Raw genomic sequence first — 13,204 nt, 5'->3', positions numbered from 1 at the left:
CCAACCATTGATTTCATCACCTAAACCTAAACTTGTTAGAAGTCCTAAATCCAAACTTCTTCCAAGCAATACCTTTTTGACACGTCCTCGTATGTTTTTTATGTCGCCAGTCTCGAATTGAAGTGCAGAGGATGTGCCTTCCTGAGGAACGGTTATATTTTTTGCCCTCACCATTTTCTGCTTCTTCTAAAACCTATATACATTAAAAAATCTGTCATCATAATCTGCCAAGGACACATAGCCAATTCAGGGGATGCAATGCGCATTTTTAGGAAACAAAACAAAAGGGTATCCTTATAAACAAATCGACCTACATAATTTAATGGATGGACTAATCAAAAAGCAAAAAAGCGAAACAAAAGCTGACGATAGTAGCTAATCTCTCTGGCATCAAATGAGAGCAGTTTGACATAGACCTGATACTGGGAATTCCCGTGGCTTCGGTTTCATAAGTAGGATTCTTTTGAGGCATCTGATGCAGCTATTGGTATTTCCCTTGCACAAACCTAATACAATCACCAATTTTTTCTTGAGGAAAATCCGACATTCAATGGTTTAGGATCTAGACTCTAGATGAAGCTCTGGTTCTGTTTTTAGTTAAATTGTTGAAATAAGTACGGTCTCTTGAACAGGACTATTTTTGGGGATTGAAGTTCTTAGGACTTCTTCTCTTATTCATCTATTGTCAACAAATATGCTCGGTTTATTGGAAAGAGCAGATGATTGATGCCAAGCCTTGTTACACTCCAAAAGCTCTTGAACGGCCAACAGTTTGCATGGTCACAGGTCTGTGATTACTGCTTGTTTTTAGGCTCTAATCAAATCTAGTGGCTCCGGAAACAAAAATTGCTAGCACTTCCTTAAACTAAAGATGAATATGGAGCATTGGCTGAAATTGCTACTAAGGCTGCTGGATTTAAGTTTGTTCTCTGAATTGGTTTTAACTTTTATTGGTTTGCCTATAATCTGGTATAATAATACAAGTGATGGATGTTTTGCTTCTAATCTAGTTTTTCATGTTAGAACAAACCATATTAAGATTGATGCTTATTATGTTAGGGATCAGTTACTTATAAGAACTTGTTATTCAACACGTTCTTCAGAGTTTCAAACCGGAGATATTTTAACCAAGGCCCTGTCAACTCTGGTTTGAGCAACTTAGAGACAAGTTGCAAGTGTTTCTGGTTATTAATTTAAGGAAGAATGCGTGCATGAATTATACCTGATTGTTTTCAAGATGGTTTGTTTAAGTAGTAAAGTCTAAGTCTAAAATTGGTTAACCCTGAAGGAGGATTTGATGACATTGAAGATGTTTAGTATTGAGAATTCTGAAGTTGCTACTGTAAGTTGCTTAGAGCCAGGGAGGATTTTAGGCTTTGAATTCCAACTCAGAATAGAAAGGAAATGAGAAATCACAACATTGAACACGGATACTGGAAGTCTATGGTTGTTTCCATATCGTGTATTCTTATCCTTGTTTTCGAATCAAATGTGTCTAAATTGTGCCTAAAATCAATTTAACATAGCCTAAACCCATTTTTCATTCATGGTAGTTTACAGAAACCATTTTTTTGAAATAAACTCCATTTATCTTTATCAATGATAGAACCCTTCTATTCTAATCACACAAACCATTCCCACCAAATTGACTGGATTTTATCTCATCAACTCAACTCCATTCAACACATTCATCCAACCAAAACAAAAATTTCAAAAAAAAATTGAAAGAAAGTGCTTAATTACAAAAGACGAAGAAGACGCAGAGAGTCCAAAGAAACACCGCGAAGACAGAAACGCAGATGGAAGACGAAGAAGACGGTAATGGCTGCCTGGGTGTTAAAAAATTTTGAAACTTCCCCCAATGTTTTAACCTAAAATGCGAAAAAAAATTTTAAAAAAAATTTTTAATAACATTATGGACGGCCGTCCATACGGGTTGGACGGCTGTCCTTTACAAAATGGACAGCCGTCCACATTGGGACGACGTCCAGTTTTTAAAAAATATTTTTTTTAAGAATTAATTTTGGACGGGCGTCCAAAATACGGACGTCCGTCCAAAATTAAGGGACGGCCGTCCACAATTGGTGGACCAGGCGTCCCTATGGAAATTTTTTTTTTTTCATATTTGGTGAAGGACAGGCGTCTATTTTGTGGACGCCCGTCCAAAATTAATGGACGACCGTCCATAATGGATGGATCCGTCCCTAAGCTTTTACATTTTTTTTATTTATTTTAATAGGGACGGGCGTCCATATTATATGGACGGCCGTCCATTAATTTGGGATGCCCGTCCACAAAAATATGGACGACCGTCCCTCGTATATGGACGCCTGTCCATTTTTGTGGACGGGCGTCCAAAATTATAGACGGCCGTCCATAATGGATAGGCGGCCGTCCCTAAACTTTTACAATTTTTTTATTTATTTTAATAGGGACGGCCGTCCATATATATGGACGCCATCCCTTGCATATGGACGCCGGTCCATATTTGATGGGACAAGCATCCATGTGAGTGAACGCCCGTCCAAATTTGATGGACGGCTGTACACTAGAAAAAAATGTAAGAAATTGGAGACGCGTTCCACGTCGACCGATACAAAAATTCGGTGCAAAAATTCGGTGTCCGTAGTGTTATTGCTACAAAAACACCACAACACAAGTTTACTTACAAACCCAAAACTTATCCTGATTATGAGATTTATTTATCCTCATTTTTTGTTTTTTTTTTTTTTTTTCTTCTCTTTGGAGTTCATCCATCATATTTTGCTTTGAGAAGTTCACAAAATTCCGTTGATTATGAGAATTTCCCAAAGGTAAAATTAATAAAGCACGTGGAAAAGACTGGTTGATCGTAAAAAGCAAGAAAGTGCTAAAAATTCAGTTCACCTTCACAACCAAATTAGTAATATTACTTCACAAGCCTGAAAAATGACAAAGCCTTGGCAATTTTATTCATAAACAGAAAACCAGACAACCCCCAAAGTTGGCTTCTTCTTCCTTTTGCATTTCTCCCCCATTTATCTTTAGACTTTCTCAGTGTGCAATGATTCATCGGAGACGAGGCCATGTTTGTTTTGAAGATTGTTTTTTATCACGATTTTTATAGTTTGAAGTTTTAAAACGGTAAGTTATAGGTGTTAACATAAAGTTTTTAAGGTTTTTTCTATACGTGAGTTTGTTAATATTATTAATATAATAGGTGATTACTCATATACGGTCGTATTGATATAGTTTCGTACAAAAAAAAATTATGATTGTATTGATATAGTTTATTAAGAAAAATTATAATGATTTTATTTTGGAGATTGTTTTTTATCACTATTTTTATAGTTTGAAGTTTTGAAACGATAAATTATAGATGTTAACATATTGTTTTTAAGGTTTTTTAATGTGGGTTTTCTAATATTATTAATATAATATGTGATTACATACATACATTCTTATTAAAATAATTTTAGGAGTTCATCTTACGATACACGCTAAAAAATTTATATGTTCAATATTAGTTTTATATTAGAATTCGATTTTGTTTTTTATATTGATGTTATTAGTTCTCATTTTATTAAGTATTAAAATGGGTTTTAGTCTAGAGTAGGAAAAAAAAATTATATTCTTATTTGACATGAAATTTATGAATGTGAAACTTGAACTTTTGATGTACTATTTATGGTACCATTTATTCTGACATAAACTTTTGGGTTTAATTGTTGATGTTATAAAAGTTTCATATTGCAATTGATGATACACTTTAATGTTGTTTTAAATATGTGCAAAATTTGTAATATATAAAGTATGTTCCATTATTGCAGTATGACACAATTAATTAGAATTAATCAATGTTTTAAAACCCGGCTTGGCCCGAACAGTTTAACTGGAACTCGAAAGCTTTAACTGGTCGGGTTTATATTTTTCCTATTCACCAAAAATCCTAGGATTTGAGAGGATGATCAATGAACAATTGACTATCGGGATGTTGGGGCTTTTGAAGAAAAAGTGTCGATGAATGTAATGGTGGTGACAGAGTTGATTTTCGGTGAGTAAAATAACCGAAAATTGAACAAAACTGGCAGCAGCAACAACCAATTTTTGCCGGCGATTGGCAAGGCTAACGGGGGTGGGGTAAGGTGAGTTTAGGTCGAGAGGAAGAGGGGAGTAATTTCTAGGTGATGGGGAGGGTTGTCGACGCCGGCGTCGATGAGAGCTGGCCTAGAATGCTGACGCTTGCGTCGGTGAGATTTGACCGAAATCAAACCTATTTCGGCCAGATCTTTGGTATATTTTAAGAGGAATTGACTCAATGGACAATTAGGGTTGCATCTGGGGTGTCGCCGCCCTGAACCAGTCGCCGGCTGATTTGCATTTGGGGTGTGTTTGCTAAATTTCAAACTTATAGGGACTTAACGAATTTTAGGAGTGTATTTGCTGAATTTTAGAAGTTTTTGTCAACCGGTTTGACCGTCGATCAAACCTGTTAAACCAGTCAACCCGAGACCCAACAACTTTACCAGGTTTCACCCCGGGTTGGGTTTTAAAACATTGGAATTAATATGATTTATTATCATATACGACACTTGTATCATTATCAATTTATGGTTTATGTATGAATGCCATATAAGAAAATATAATGTTGGGATGAGAATTTTAAGAAATATTTTAAATGCCATATTAAGTTCAAAGGAAAGAATACCCATTTAAGTAATTAAGTTAGTTGTATACATTAATTATAAACTATATTTTGGTTAGAGAATCTCAAATTTTACTAGTATCATTTACTATATAACAAGAATAACAATTCAATGCCTTACTCCTTTTAAGAAATAAATTCTTATATCCCAATCACTACACCTAAAATCACTTTTCACATTAATTACTACCTCTTTCAAGAGTTATATATATATAGCATTGTATAATTGTATTTTTCAAGTTGTACATTTTTTGTTTACAAGTTCCCAACATATATGTTTATAAATTTTACGTTTATATGCTGATATAGCACTGTACTATAGCATGATCCTATTCAACTATCATTAAGACTCATGAAATAATATAATGTTTCCCATATGCATACATCATTGTACTGTATAAGTGTATTTTACAAGTTTTACATTTTTTGTTTACAAGTTTCACAATATAAGTTTATAAATTTTACATTCATGTATTGATATAGCACTGTACTATCGCATAATCAGATTCGACTGTTATTAAGACTCATATAATAATATAATGTTTCTCATATGCATACATCATTGTACCGTATAAGTGTATTTTACAAGTTTTACATTTTTGGTTTATAAGTTTCACGATATATGTCTATAAATTTTACGTTCATGTACTGATATAACACTGTACTGTAGCATAATCCAATTCGATTGTCATGAAGACCCATCTAATAATATAATATTTCTCATATACATGCATCGTTGTACCAAGAAAATGAAAACAAAATAAAACAAAGCAAGCAAAGGTGTTTCTTCTAATTGGGGTTTGATTTAAAAACACCCACCCAACAAATACAAGGCAAAATGTGACAAGTGAGAATGAGGTTGAGAGAGACCTCCTAACAAAGTCTAGTTGAAAGCTAAGAGTGGACCCTTTGCTACATCCATGTCAACAACCAACTAGAGAGATATATCATCAATTGAAAAATGTTTTAAAATATTGATTCTTTGAAGTCAAGTCTTTTGTTTAAGCTAGAAGATTGTGTCTAATAATTATAATTGAGATTGGAGTACATATTTTTTAATTGATTTAGAGTTGATTATAGGTGACTTTGTGAAGGGTTTAGTGTTATTTTAAGCCTTAAGCAATCATCTACACTTTCTTGAGAGGTGATCATGTCGGTTTGATTATGTTATTATAAGCCTAAAACTTTGATTAATCACATACTAACCAACTCTAATTACTAATTAATTATCAACATTATAACTACAGAATCACTCGTTCAAAAGAGCAAGAGCCAAAAATGCATCACTGTTTACCGAGGATTATAGACATAGTCTAGAATGAGACACTAGTGCACAACATTTGGTAATCACTCACTCGACAGGTGACACTAATTCCCAACTTTGTATCTCAAGTGATGTGACAGTTGAATTGGCAGAATCACATTAGGTACCACATCCTTACATTATTATCGTTGTATTAATAAATAGACTACTACATTACTTGAAATATAAAGTCGGGATACTTATTTCATTCCACTGGGGAGTTTCATGATAACTGTTATAAGGGTAAATCACCATAACGGTTTTAAGAGTAAACCACCACAACAGTTTTAAAGAGTTTTTAATAACAGTTTTCAAAACACCTAACCTGTGCTTGAGANCATAATGTTTCCCATATGCATACATCATTGTACCGTATAAGTGTATTTTACAAGTTTTACATTTTTGGTCTATAAGTTTCACGATATATGTCTATAAATTTTACGTTCATGTACTGATATAACATTGTATTGTAGCATAATCCAATTCGATTGTCATGAAGACCCATCTAATAATATAATATTTCTCATATACATGCATCGTTGTACCAAGAAAATGAAAACAAAATAAAACAAAGCAAGCAAAGGTGTTTCTTCTAATTGGGGTTTGATTTAAAAACACCTACCCAACAAATACAAGGCAAAATGTGACAAGTGAGAATGAGGTTGAGAGAGACCTCCTAACAAAGTCTAGTTGAAAGCTAAGAGTGGACCCTTTGCTACATCCATGTCAACAACCAACTAGAGAGATATATCATCAATTGAAAAATGTTTTAAAATATTGATTCTTTGAAGTCAAGTCTTTTGTTTAAGCTACAAGATTGTGTCTAATAATTATAATTGAGATTGGAGTACATATTTTTTAATTGATTTAGAGTTGATTATAGGTGACTTTGTGAAGGGTTTAGTGTTATTTTAAGCCTTAAGCAATCATCTACACTTTCTTGAGAGGTGATCATGTCGGTTTGATTATGTTATTATAAGCCTAAAACTTTGATTAATCACATACTAACCAACTCTAATTACTAATTAATTATCAACATTATAACTACAGAATCACTCGTTCAAAAGAGCAAGAGCCAAAAATGCATCACTGTTTACCGAGGATTATAGACATAGTCTAGAATGAGACACTAGTGCACAACATTTGGTAATCACTCACTCGACAGGTGACACTAATTCCCAACTTTGTATCTCAAGTGATGTGACAGTTGAATTGGCAGAATCACATTAGGTACCACATCCTTACATTATTATCGTTGTATTAATAAATAGACTACTACATTACTTGAAATATAAAGTCGGGATACTTATTTCATTCCACTGGGGAGTTTCATGATAACTGTTATAAGGGTAAATCACCATAACGGTTTTAAGAGTAAACCACCACAACAGTTTTAAAGAGTTTTTAATAACAGTTTTCAAAACACCTAACCTGTGCTTGAGAGTTTATTTTCCAGTTGTTCTGACAGTTTTTTAAAATGATAAATTTATATATATATACCTATAAAAATACTCCAACTTCAACCAGTACTCGAGAGTTTTGTTTTTTAATTACAAGAAAAGTGCTCTTTATTTGATATCTACCTATTAGTATTTTATAACTTAAAATGTAATAAAGTCTCATTATCCCTCTTTATCATTCTTTGTGACATCTGAATGATTGAAAAATTGTAACTTCAATTCTCCAAAAAAGCATCTAGAAATGAGATTTTAATTATTATTTTTTTATGATTGTTTAAGATTATTTTATATTTAATTGGGATAGTTTTGTATTGGATAAGATATTTGTGAAATAAAATTTTAAAACCAACCAAAACACCCTGATTTTGGGGTTTTATAAACCCCTCAAAAATACACTACACTAATTCTAGGGTTTTTTTGAGCAAATCAAAACCAGTGCATAAAAATATGACAAATAATGGTTTTAGAACACCTCAAAACTAGTCTAATTAAAAACCTCCTAAAACCACTGAAGAAAAAAAAAAAAAAAAAAAAAAAAAAAAAAAATACCTCCCTACCAAACCCTAAGTATAGTGTCACCGGCGTCGGATTTCTGGGAAAGTTTTTGGCACATGCTCAATTAGTCCTACTTTCCTTCTTTTGGTTATTGCTGATTTATGCATGAACTGAGAATAATAACAATGCAACTTTAAGAGAACTTTCAATTCATGCCAACAGGGAAATTTGAGGAAGGAAAAAGACAGCTATTATTCATAAAGCTCAAAATTTATAATATTTGAGCTACTAATCATCATGGTAGATAAAAAAAATGAAGGCATTCCCAGAAACAATTCTTGAAACACTAGCAAGAACACTTTCACAGCAAATGAATAATCCCCCATCCTAGATAGCCCTTTCGGAGAAGTAGATAGATCGCAAACTTTAGGTACACCAAAATCGAAATATACTTCACAAGCTATGCCATATCACTGGCTTACAATTCCCCATTCCTATCGCGCCATGGAGAGAAAACTCCTTGACAGGTAATTGTGCATTCTGACCACAGAATTTGTGTGTCAACAAGGTAACAATGAGCATTTTTGCTTTGTGTTCAATGGTGAAAAAAGGGGGGTGTGAGTAAACCTTGAAACATGGAATTTTTAAGTTTCCTCTTGAGTTGTATTTGGTGGTGGTTCAATCATTCTCACAGTACGAGGAAGCATAAATTCAGTAAATATGGGATAGTGTGAGGACGGATAATATCCATCAATGTTATCACTCACCACTTCACATAAAACAGGAATCAAAGATCTACCTCTGAAAAGTATCCAATCAATGTGTAGATCCTGAGTTTGGCGGTCCCAGCAGAGGCAAAGTGCTCGGAAAATCAGTTTGAGGAATTCAAGAGCCCCTTGTTTGTTACCTAACATCATGAAAAAATAAATTGCTGACTTGATTGGTTATATGATGCTAATAAAGGCAACACAAAAGTTGCAAGATTGGTACCTTTGAATCCATGGTATGTTCGTATAAGGGAAACATTTTTTCGTACCCGAGCACTAGGCCAAGCATCCCGCATGTCTCCCACTACACCATGTTCTCTGCAGGCATGGATAGAGAGAAGCCAGCAGCAATCCAATCAGCATCCTATCAGGAAGAAGACTAAATAGGTATACTTCTCCCCAAATTTTTAATTTGGGAAACTATGTTTAAATTCAGTATTACACTATAGAAAGGGAAAAGGCACCAAATTGCCGTATTCCATTCTGCTTTGACAAGAAGCAAAGTAAAGTTCTTCACCTTAGTGGAGCTCTTTTTTCACATTTAGAACAAGTAAAGCATGCATCAACTGTCACAAATCCTACTTTGATAACCATATGTCTCTATACATACTCTTGCCCAAACTAATTTTCCTCTGCAGAGTGTTTTAATACAACTCCACTGAAATGGGAAAGTAGTATTATTGTCGTCAGTGATTTCCCATGAAACGTCTGTATTGAAGAGCGCATTTTATTGGACAAATGAGGCATGCATGGGCCGTCCTTTCACTTAAAGGTACCCTCAAGAATATAAAATAAGAGAGAAAATGTTAGTCACTTATCCTCCATCATTCTAGAAAACCACAGGATGGAAGAAATTATTTCCACAGTTCCTGAAGTTTAAAACCTTTTTGATTCAGATGCTTAATTCATACTATGAGGACACAAAAACGAACATGGAAAAAGTAATCATTATGATAAAAACATAGGTGCGTCATTCTGTGAAAAAGAATACCTTGATCTCCCGAGAAGAAAACGTCCTGTAGTTGATTCCTTTTGCGTATTGAATCCTCCACAGTATATAACTGGCAAGCTAGGAGGTAGGGAGGCAATGTGCTGCCATGTGAGTAAAGCACTTCGTCTACGGGCACGAGGACTAAACTCATCCATTTTTGTATTCACTACTTGAAATGAAAACCCAGGTGGTTCAACTCCTTTCAATTGGAATGTGTGGGCATCACGTCAAAGAAACAAATCACACAATACACTTCTCTAATATATAACAGTAACAATCTATAACTAGAAGAGACAAAACTCAGTAAATAAAAAAAATTTAAGTTGATGAAGTACAATAAGAAGGATATCGCCCAAGTTGCAATACATGGAACTTCAGAACCCCAAGCTTTGCTTCCAGGGACAGAAGGTGACTCTGACAGCCAAAAGGTTCCACCTTCAAGCATTTCTACCTTCATTTTATAAGAAACTGATGTTAAAACAGACCTGCACTGATATTCTTTATAAAGCAAAACTATAAAGCTTGGCCAGAGTAGCTCAACAAAAGATCTGATACCTTCTCTTTGTCATAGAAGATGGTGCAGTGTTCATCTGAAGTATCTTCAGGTCCTTTTCTTGATATTCCAAATTGTTCATAACCTAACAAAAAATAAGTAGAAAATACATAAACCTATCAGGTTTACTTTGAAATGAGGACAGAGTGGGTGGACATTACATACACGAGATTGTTGCTTTTGATTTCTTCAAGCTTCAATGCTAAAAGCACATTATTTACAATAATATTGCAAACAAAGAGACCATTTTATCATAAAAGCTAAAATAACAGAACTTTTAATTATAAAAAGTATAATATTAGTCTCAATGATATTATCATTGCAACCACACATATTTGTCTCAGCCAACGTTAATGAAAGAGACTCTAAACAACGTAGACGTGTCATGGATGAACATTTATCTGAAGCCAAAATTGCACAATATCTACTTGGTTAGGCCTTAAAGACAGTGAATACAGCAAAATTCAAAAATAAAGCAACGAATCATGTTGACTTTTAAGTTTATATCCCATTTTGTTGGAACCACAAAGAGAAAACAGATATATAACCCAAAGTCTCAAACAGTTCTAACACATTGTTCCTAACTGGAATATCAGTTCATCTATTCTAAATGTCCACCTTGCGAGTTTGGTCCCCGCAGTTCATCACTCAACTTAATCAGTATGTATCAGAGCACCAAATTAGCATCATAATCCATCACACAGTCTGTGTCTATTATGAATAATATGCTACTAAGGATATATAGCACTGAAAAATGAATCCAATAAAATGAATGCTCCATCACATTAACAGCCAAATTATAAAACTATCAGTTAAAAGTTCAGAAATTTACACTTAAAATCATCAAAGAAAGTTACCTGTTAAACATTGCTGAAGATAATCCAACTGTGATTTAACACCTGAACTCAAGCAGAAAGAGACAAATGAATAACATAAAACAACTTCAACTACCACTAGCACTACTCAAAACATCAACTGAAATACACTCAGATCAAGCATTTGAACAAACAAAAAAAAAAATGCACCCAAAACTCAACTATATCCCAAAAGAACAAAACCCCACCTCCAAAACACAAATCAAAAGCAATCCAGATCAGCCATTTCACGAAAATCAAGATCCACACACAACAAAACAAAACAAAAAGAGGGAATAAAGTTAAAAGCAAGACCTTGTTGAGTGCATATAATCAAAGGAGAGTAACTAGTGATGACACTGATACACAAATCCCTTCTCTTGAGCCAAGAATTAGGACTATCTTCAGGCTGATCTTCATGGAGATTAAAAGTCATAACAGTCAAAGAAACACTCATTTTTTAATCAAAAAATCAAGTACCCTCTTGCTCTAAACTTGGAAACTTCATGATGAAGGATCAAGAAATCATGCTTTTACATAACCAAAAGAAGAAAGCTTAGTGGGTTTGGAATATGCCACTCTTGTCAGGTGAGTCAAGAGGGCTTTTATGGATTTGGTAACTCAGTTACAGTGTGGTTTCACTGTAGGGGATTGAGTTAAAGGTGGGATTTTTTTTTTAACTGTGCATAAATGAAAAAGACAAAACCAAAACTTTGATTATTGAGATTTATGTCTGAAAACAAAGATGTCGCGTGTAAGAAAAAAAATCGAAAATTTTAGGATTATATTACAGTGTTATGTAAGAATACAACCCATTTTTAAGTCCAAATAATTTTGTTTTATTTTTGGTTTTATAGAAATTTGAAGTGCTCACATGGGAGGTCAAATATTGGAGCCATGTGTTGAAGCACTGCAGGAAGAGGGTTTGTCAAGCAATTGACTGAAAGTTTTGTTTTCATTTTTTTAATTTTGAGATCGTGAGGTCCAATTTTAATAAGGTTTAAGTTTAGTAACGTGAATACCAATTATGTAATGGTAACCGGTAACGTTACCTAAGTTCACACAGAGGTAATGTTAATAAATTACTGTAAAGAGTAATGTTACGGTTATCGAAGAGTGTGTACCGAATTTGTACACCGAATGACGTGACAAAATTCTGACCGTTTATTTATTATAAGGTAATATTAATCAACGGTCACGATTTTGTCACGTCATTCAGTGTACAAATTCGGTGTGTAACTTTCGATAACTCTATCATTTTTGTAAAAATGTAATGGTACTGTACCGTATTTATCTCTTAAATTATAAACATGAATGGAGTAATATTCTTCGGGTGAGGTAATTTTACCTCTTATACCGTATAACATTATTTCACATGTGAACCATAAAATGAAGAACGAAAATGATCGAAAAAATTAAAAAGAGAATATGGGTTTTGTAGATTGACTCTTTAGAATCTGTCTTCTTCTTTGATTTTTTTGACGATAGAACTGCAATTATTTAAGAATGAGTTATCATATGTTTTTAGATTAAAAAAAAAAAAAAATTAGACTTTGGTTAAAATATAAATAAAACCAATATGCTTTTGAAATTTATTAAAACTTATGGATTTTTTATAGTAAATCCCTATGTGTTTGGTCTTCTTATAACGAACACTTGCTCATTTCAAAAATACAATTGAAACTCTAACAAGTTTCAAAAATACAATTGAAACCTTTTATAATGAACACCTCTGTTTTAAAAACCGAACTAGACCAGTCGGTTGGACCGGTCCGACCGGGACCTGGCAGCTTCTCCAGTCCAGTTCAGGTCTTAGGGGGTTTTATAATATTTCAAAATTATAAGGGTTAATTTGTAATTTTATAAAGGTGTTTTGGAGATATGTCAAAAGTTTAGGAATTAATTGATAATTTTTTGGGAGCATTTTTGAAATAAATAAAAATTTTAGGGATTAATTTAAACTTTTTTTTGGAGAATTTTTGTAATATATTAAAATTTGAGGGATTAATAATAATTTTTAAAAATAAAAGTATCGCTAACGTCATCGATCCAACCGGTTAGTTGGACCGATTGACCCATGATCCGAGCAACAAAACG

General features: G+C 33.5%; 1 protein-coding gene across 2 annotated transcripts; it reads right to left on the bottom strand.

The window, feature by feature from the left end:
* Positions 1–8,143: 8,143 nt before the first annotated feature.
* On the bottom strand, positions 8,144–11,831 carry LOC116132772. 2 transcript variants are annotated; one of them, XM_031418441.1, is made up of 8 exons: positions 11,423–11,831; positions 11,111–11,152; positions 10,256–10,338; positions 10,050–10,151; positions 9,701–9,915; positions 8,933–9,027; positions 8,570–8,849; positions 8,144–8,482 (listed from the first exon to the last, which is right to left on the bottom strand). In XM_031418441.1, the coding sequence occupies exons 1-7, from the start codon at positions 11,562–11,564 to the stop codon at positions 8,587–8,589; spliced, it is 942 nt and encodes a 313-aa protein (XP_031274301.1). In that variant the 5' UTR covers positions 11,565–11,831; the 3' UTR covers positions 8,144–8,482; positions 8,570–8,586. The 2 variants fall into 2 exon arrangements, with proteins under 2 accessions (XP_031274301.1, XP_031274299.1); XM_031418439.1 differs by having other exon boundaries at positions 8,146–8,849; positions 11,423–11,825.
* Positions 11,832–13,204: the final 1,373 nt, after the last annotated feature.

The sequence above is a fragment of the Pistacia vera genome, unplaced genomic scaffold (genome assembly GCF_008641045.1).
Source record: "Pistacia vera cultivar Batoury unplaced genomic scaffold, PisVer_v2 Contig260, whole genome shotgun sequence".
Taxonomy (NCBI): Eukaryota; Viridiplantae; Streptophyta; class Magnoliopsida; order Sapindales; family Anacardiaceae; genus Pistacia; species Pistacia vera.
Note: the sequence above shows the minus strand (reverse complement) of the source record. Positions and strands in the feature narration are given on the sequence as shown.

Excerpts from the sequence above, each read along its gene's own strand:
- LOC116132772 (XM_031418441.1), bottom strand. The coding sequence starts at position 11,564 with ATGAGTGTTTCTTTGACTGTTATGACTTTTAATCTCCATGAAGATCAG. Across the intron at positions 11,153-11,422 it reads GATTATATGCACTCAACAAG|GTGTTAAATCACAGTTGGAT; the intron begins GTCTTGCTTTTA and ends GCTTGAGTTCAG. Across the intron at positions 8,850-8,932 it reads AACATACCATGGATTCAAAG|GTAACAAACAAGGGGCTCTT; the intron begins GTACCAATCTTG and ends TCATGATGTTAG.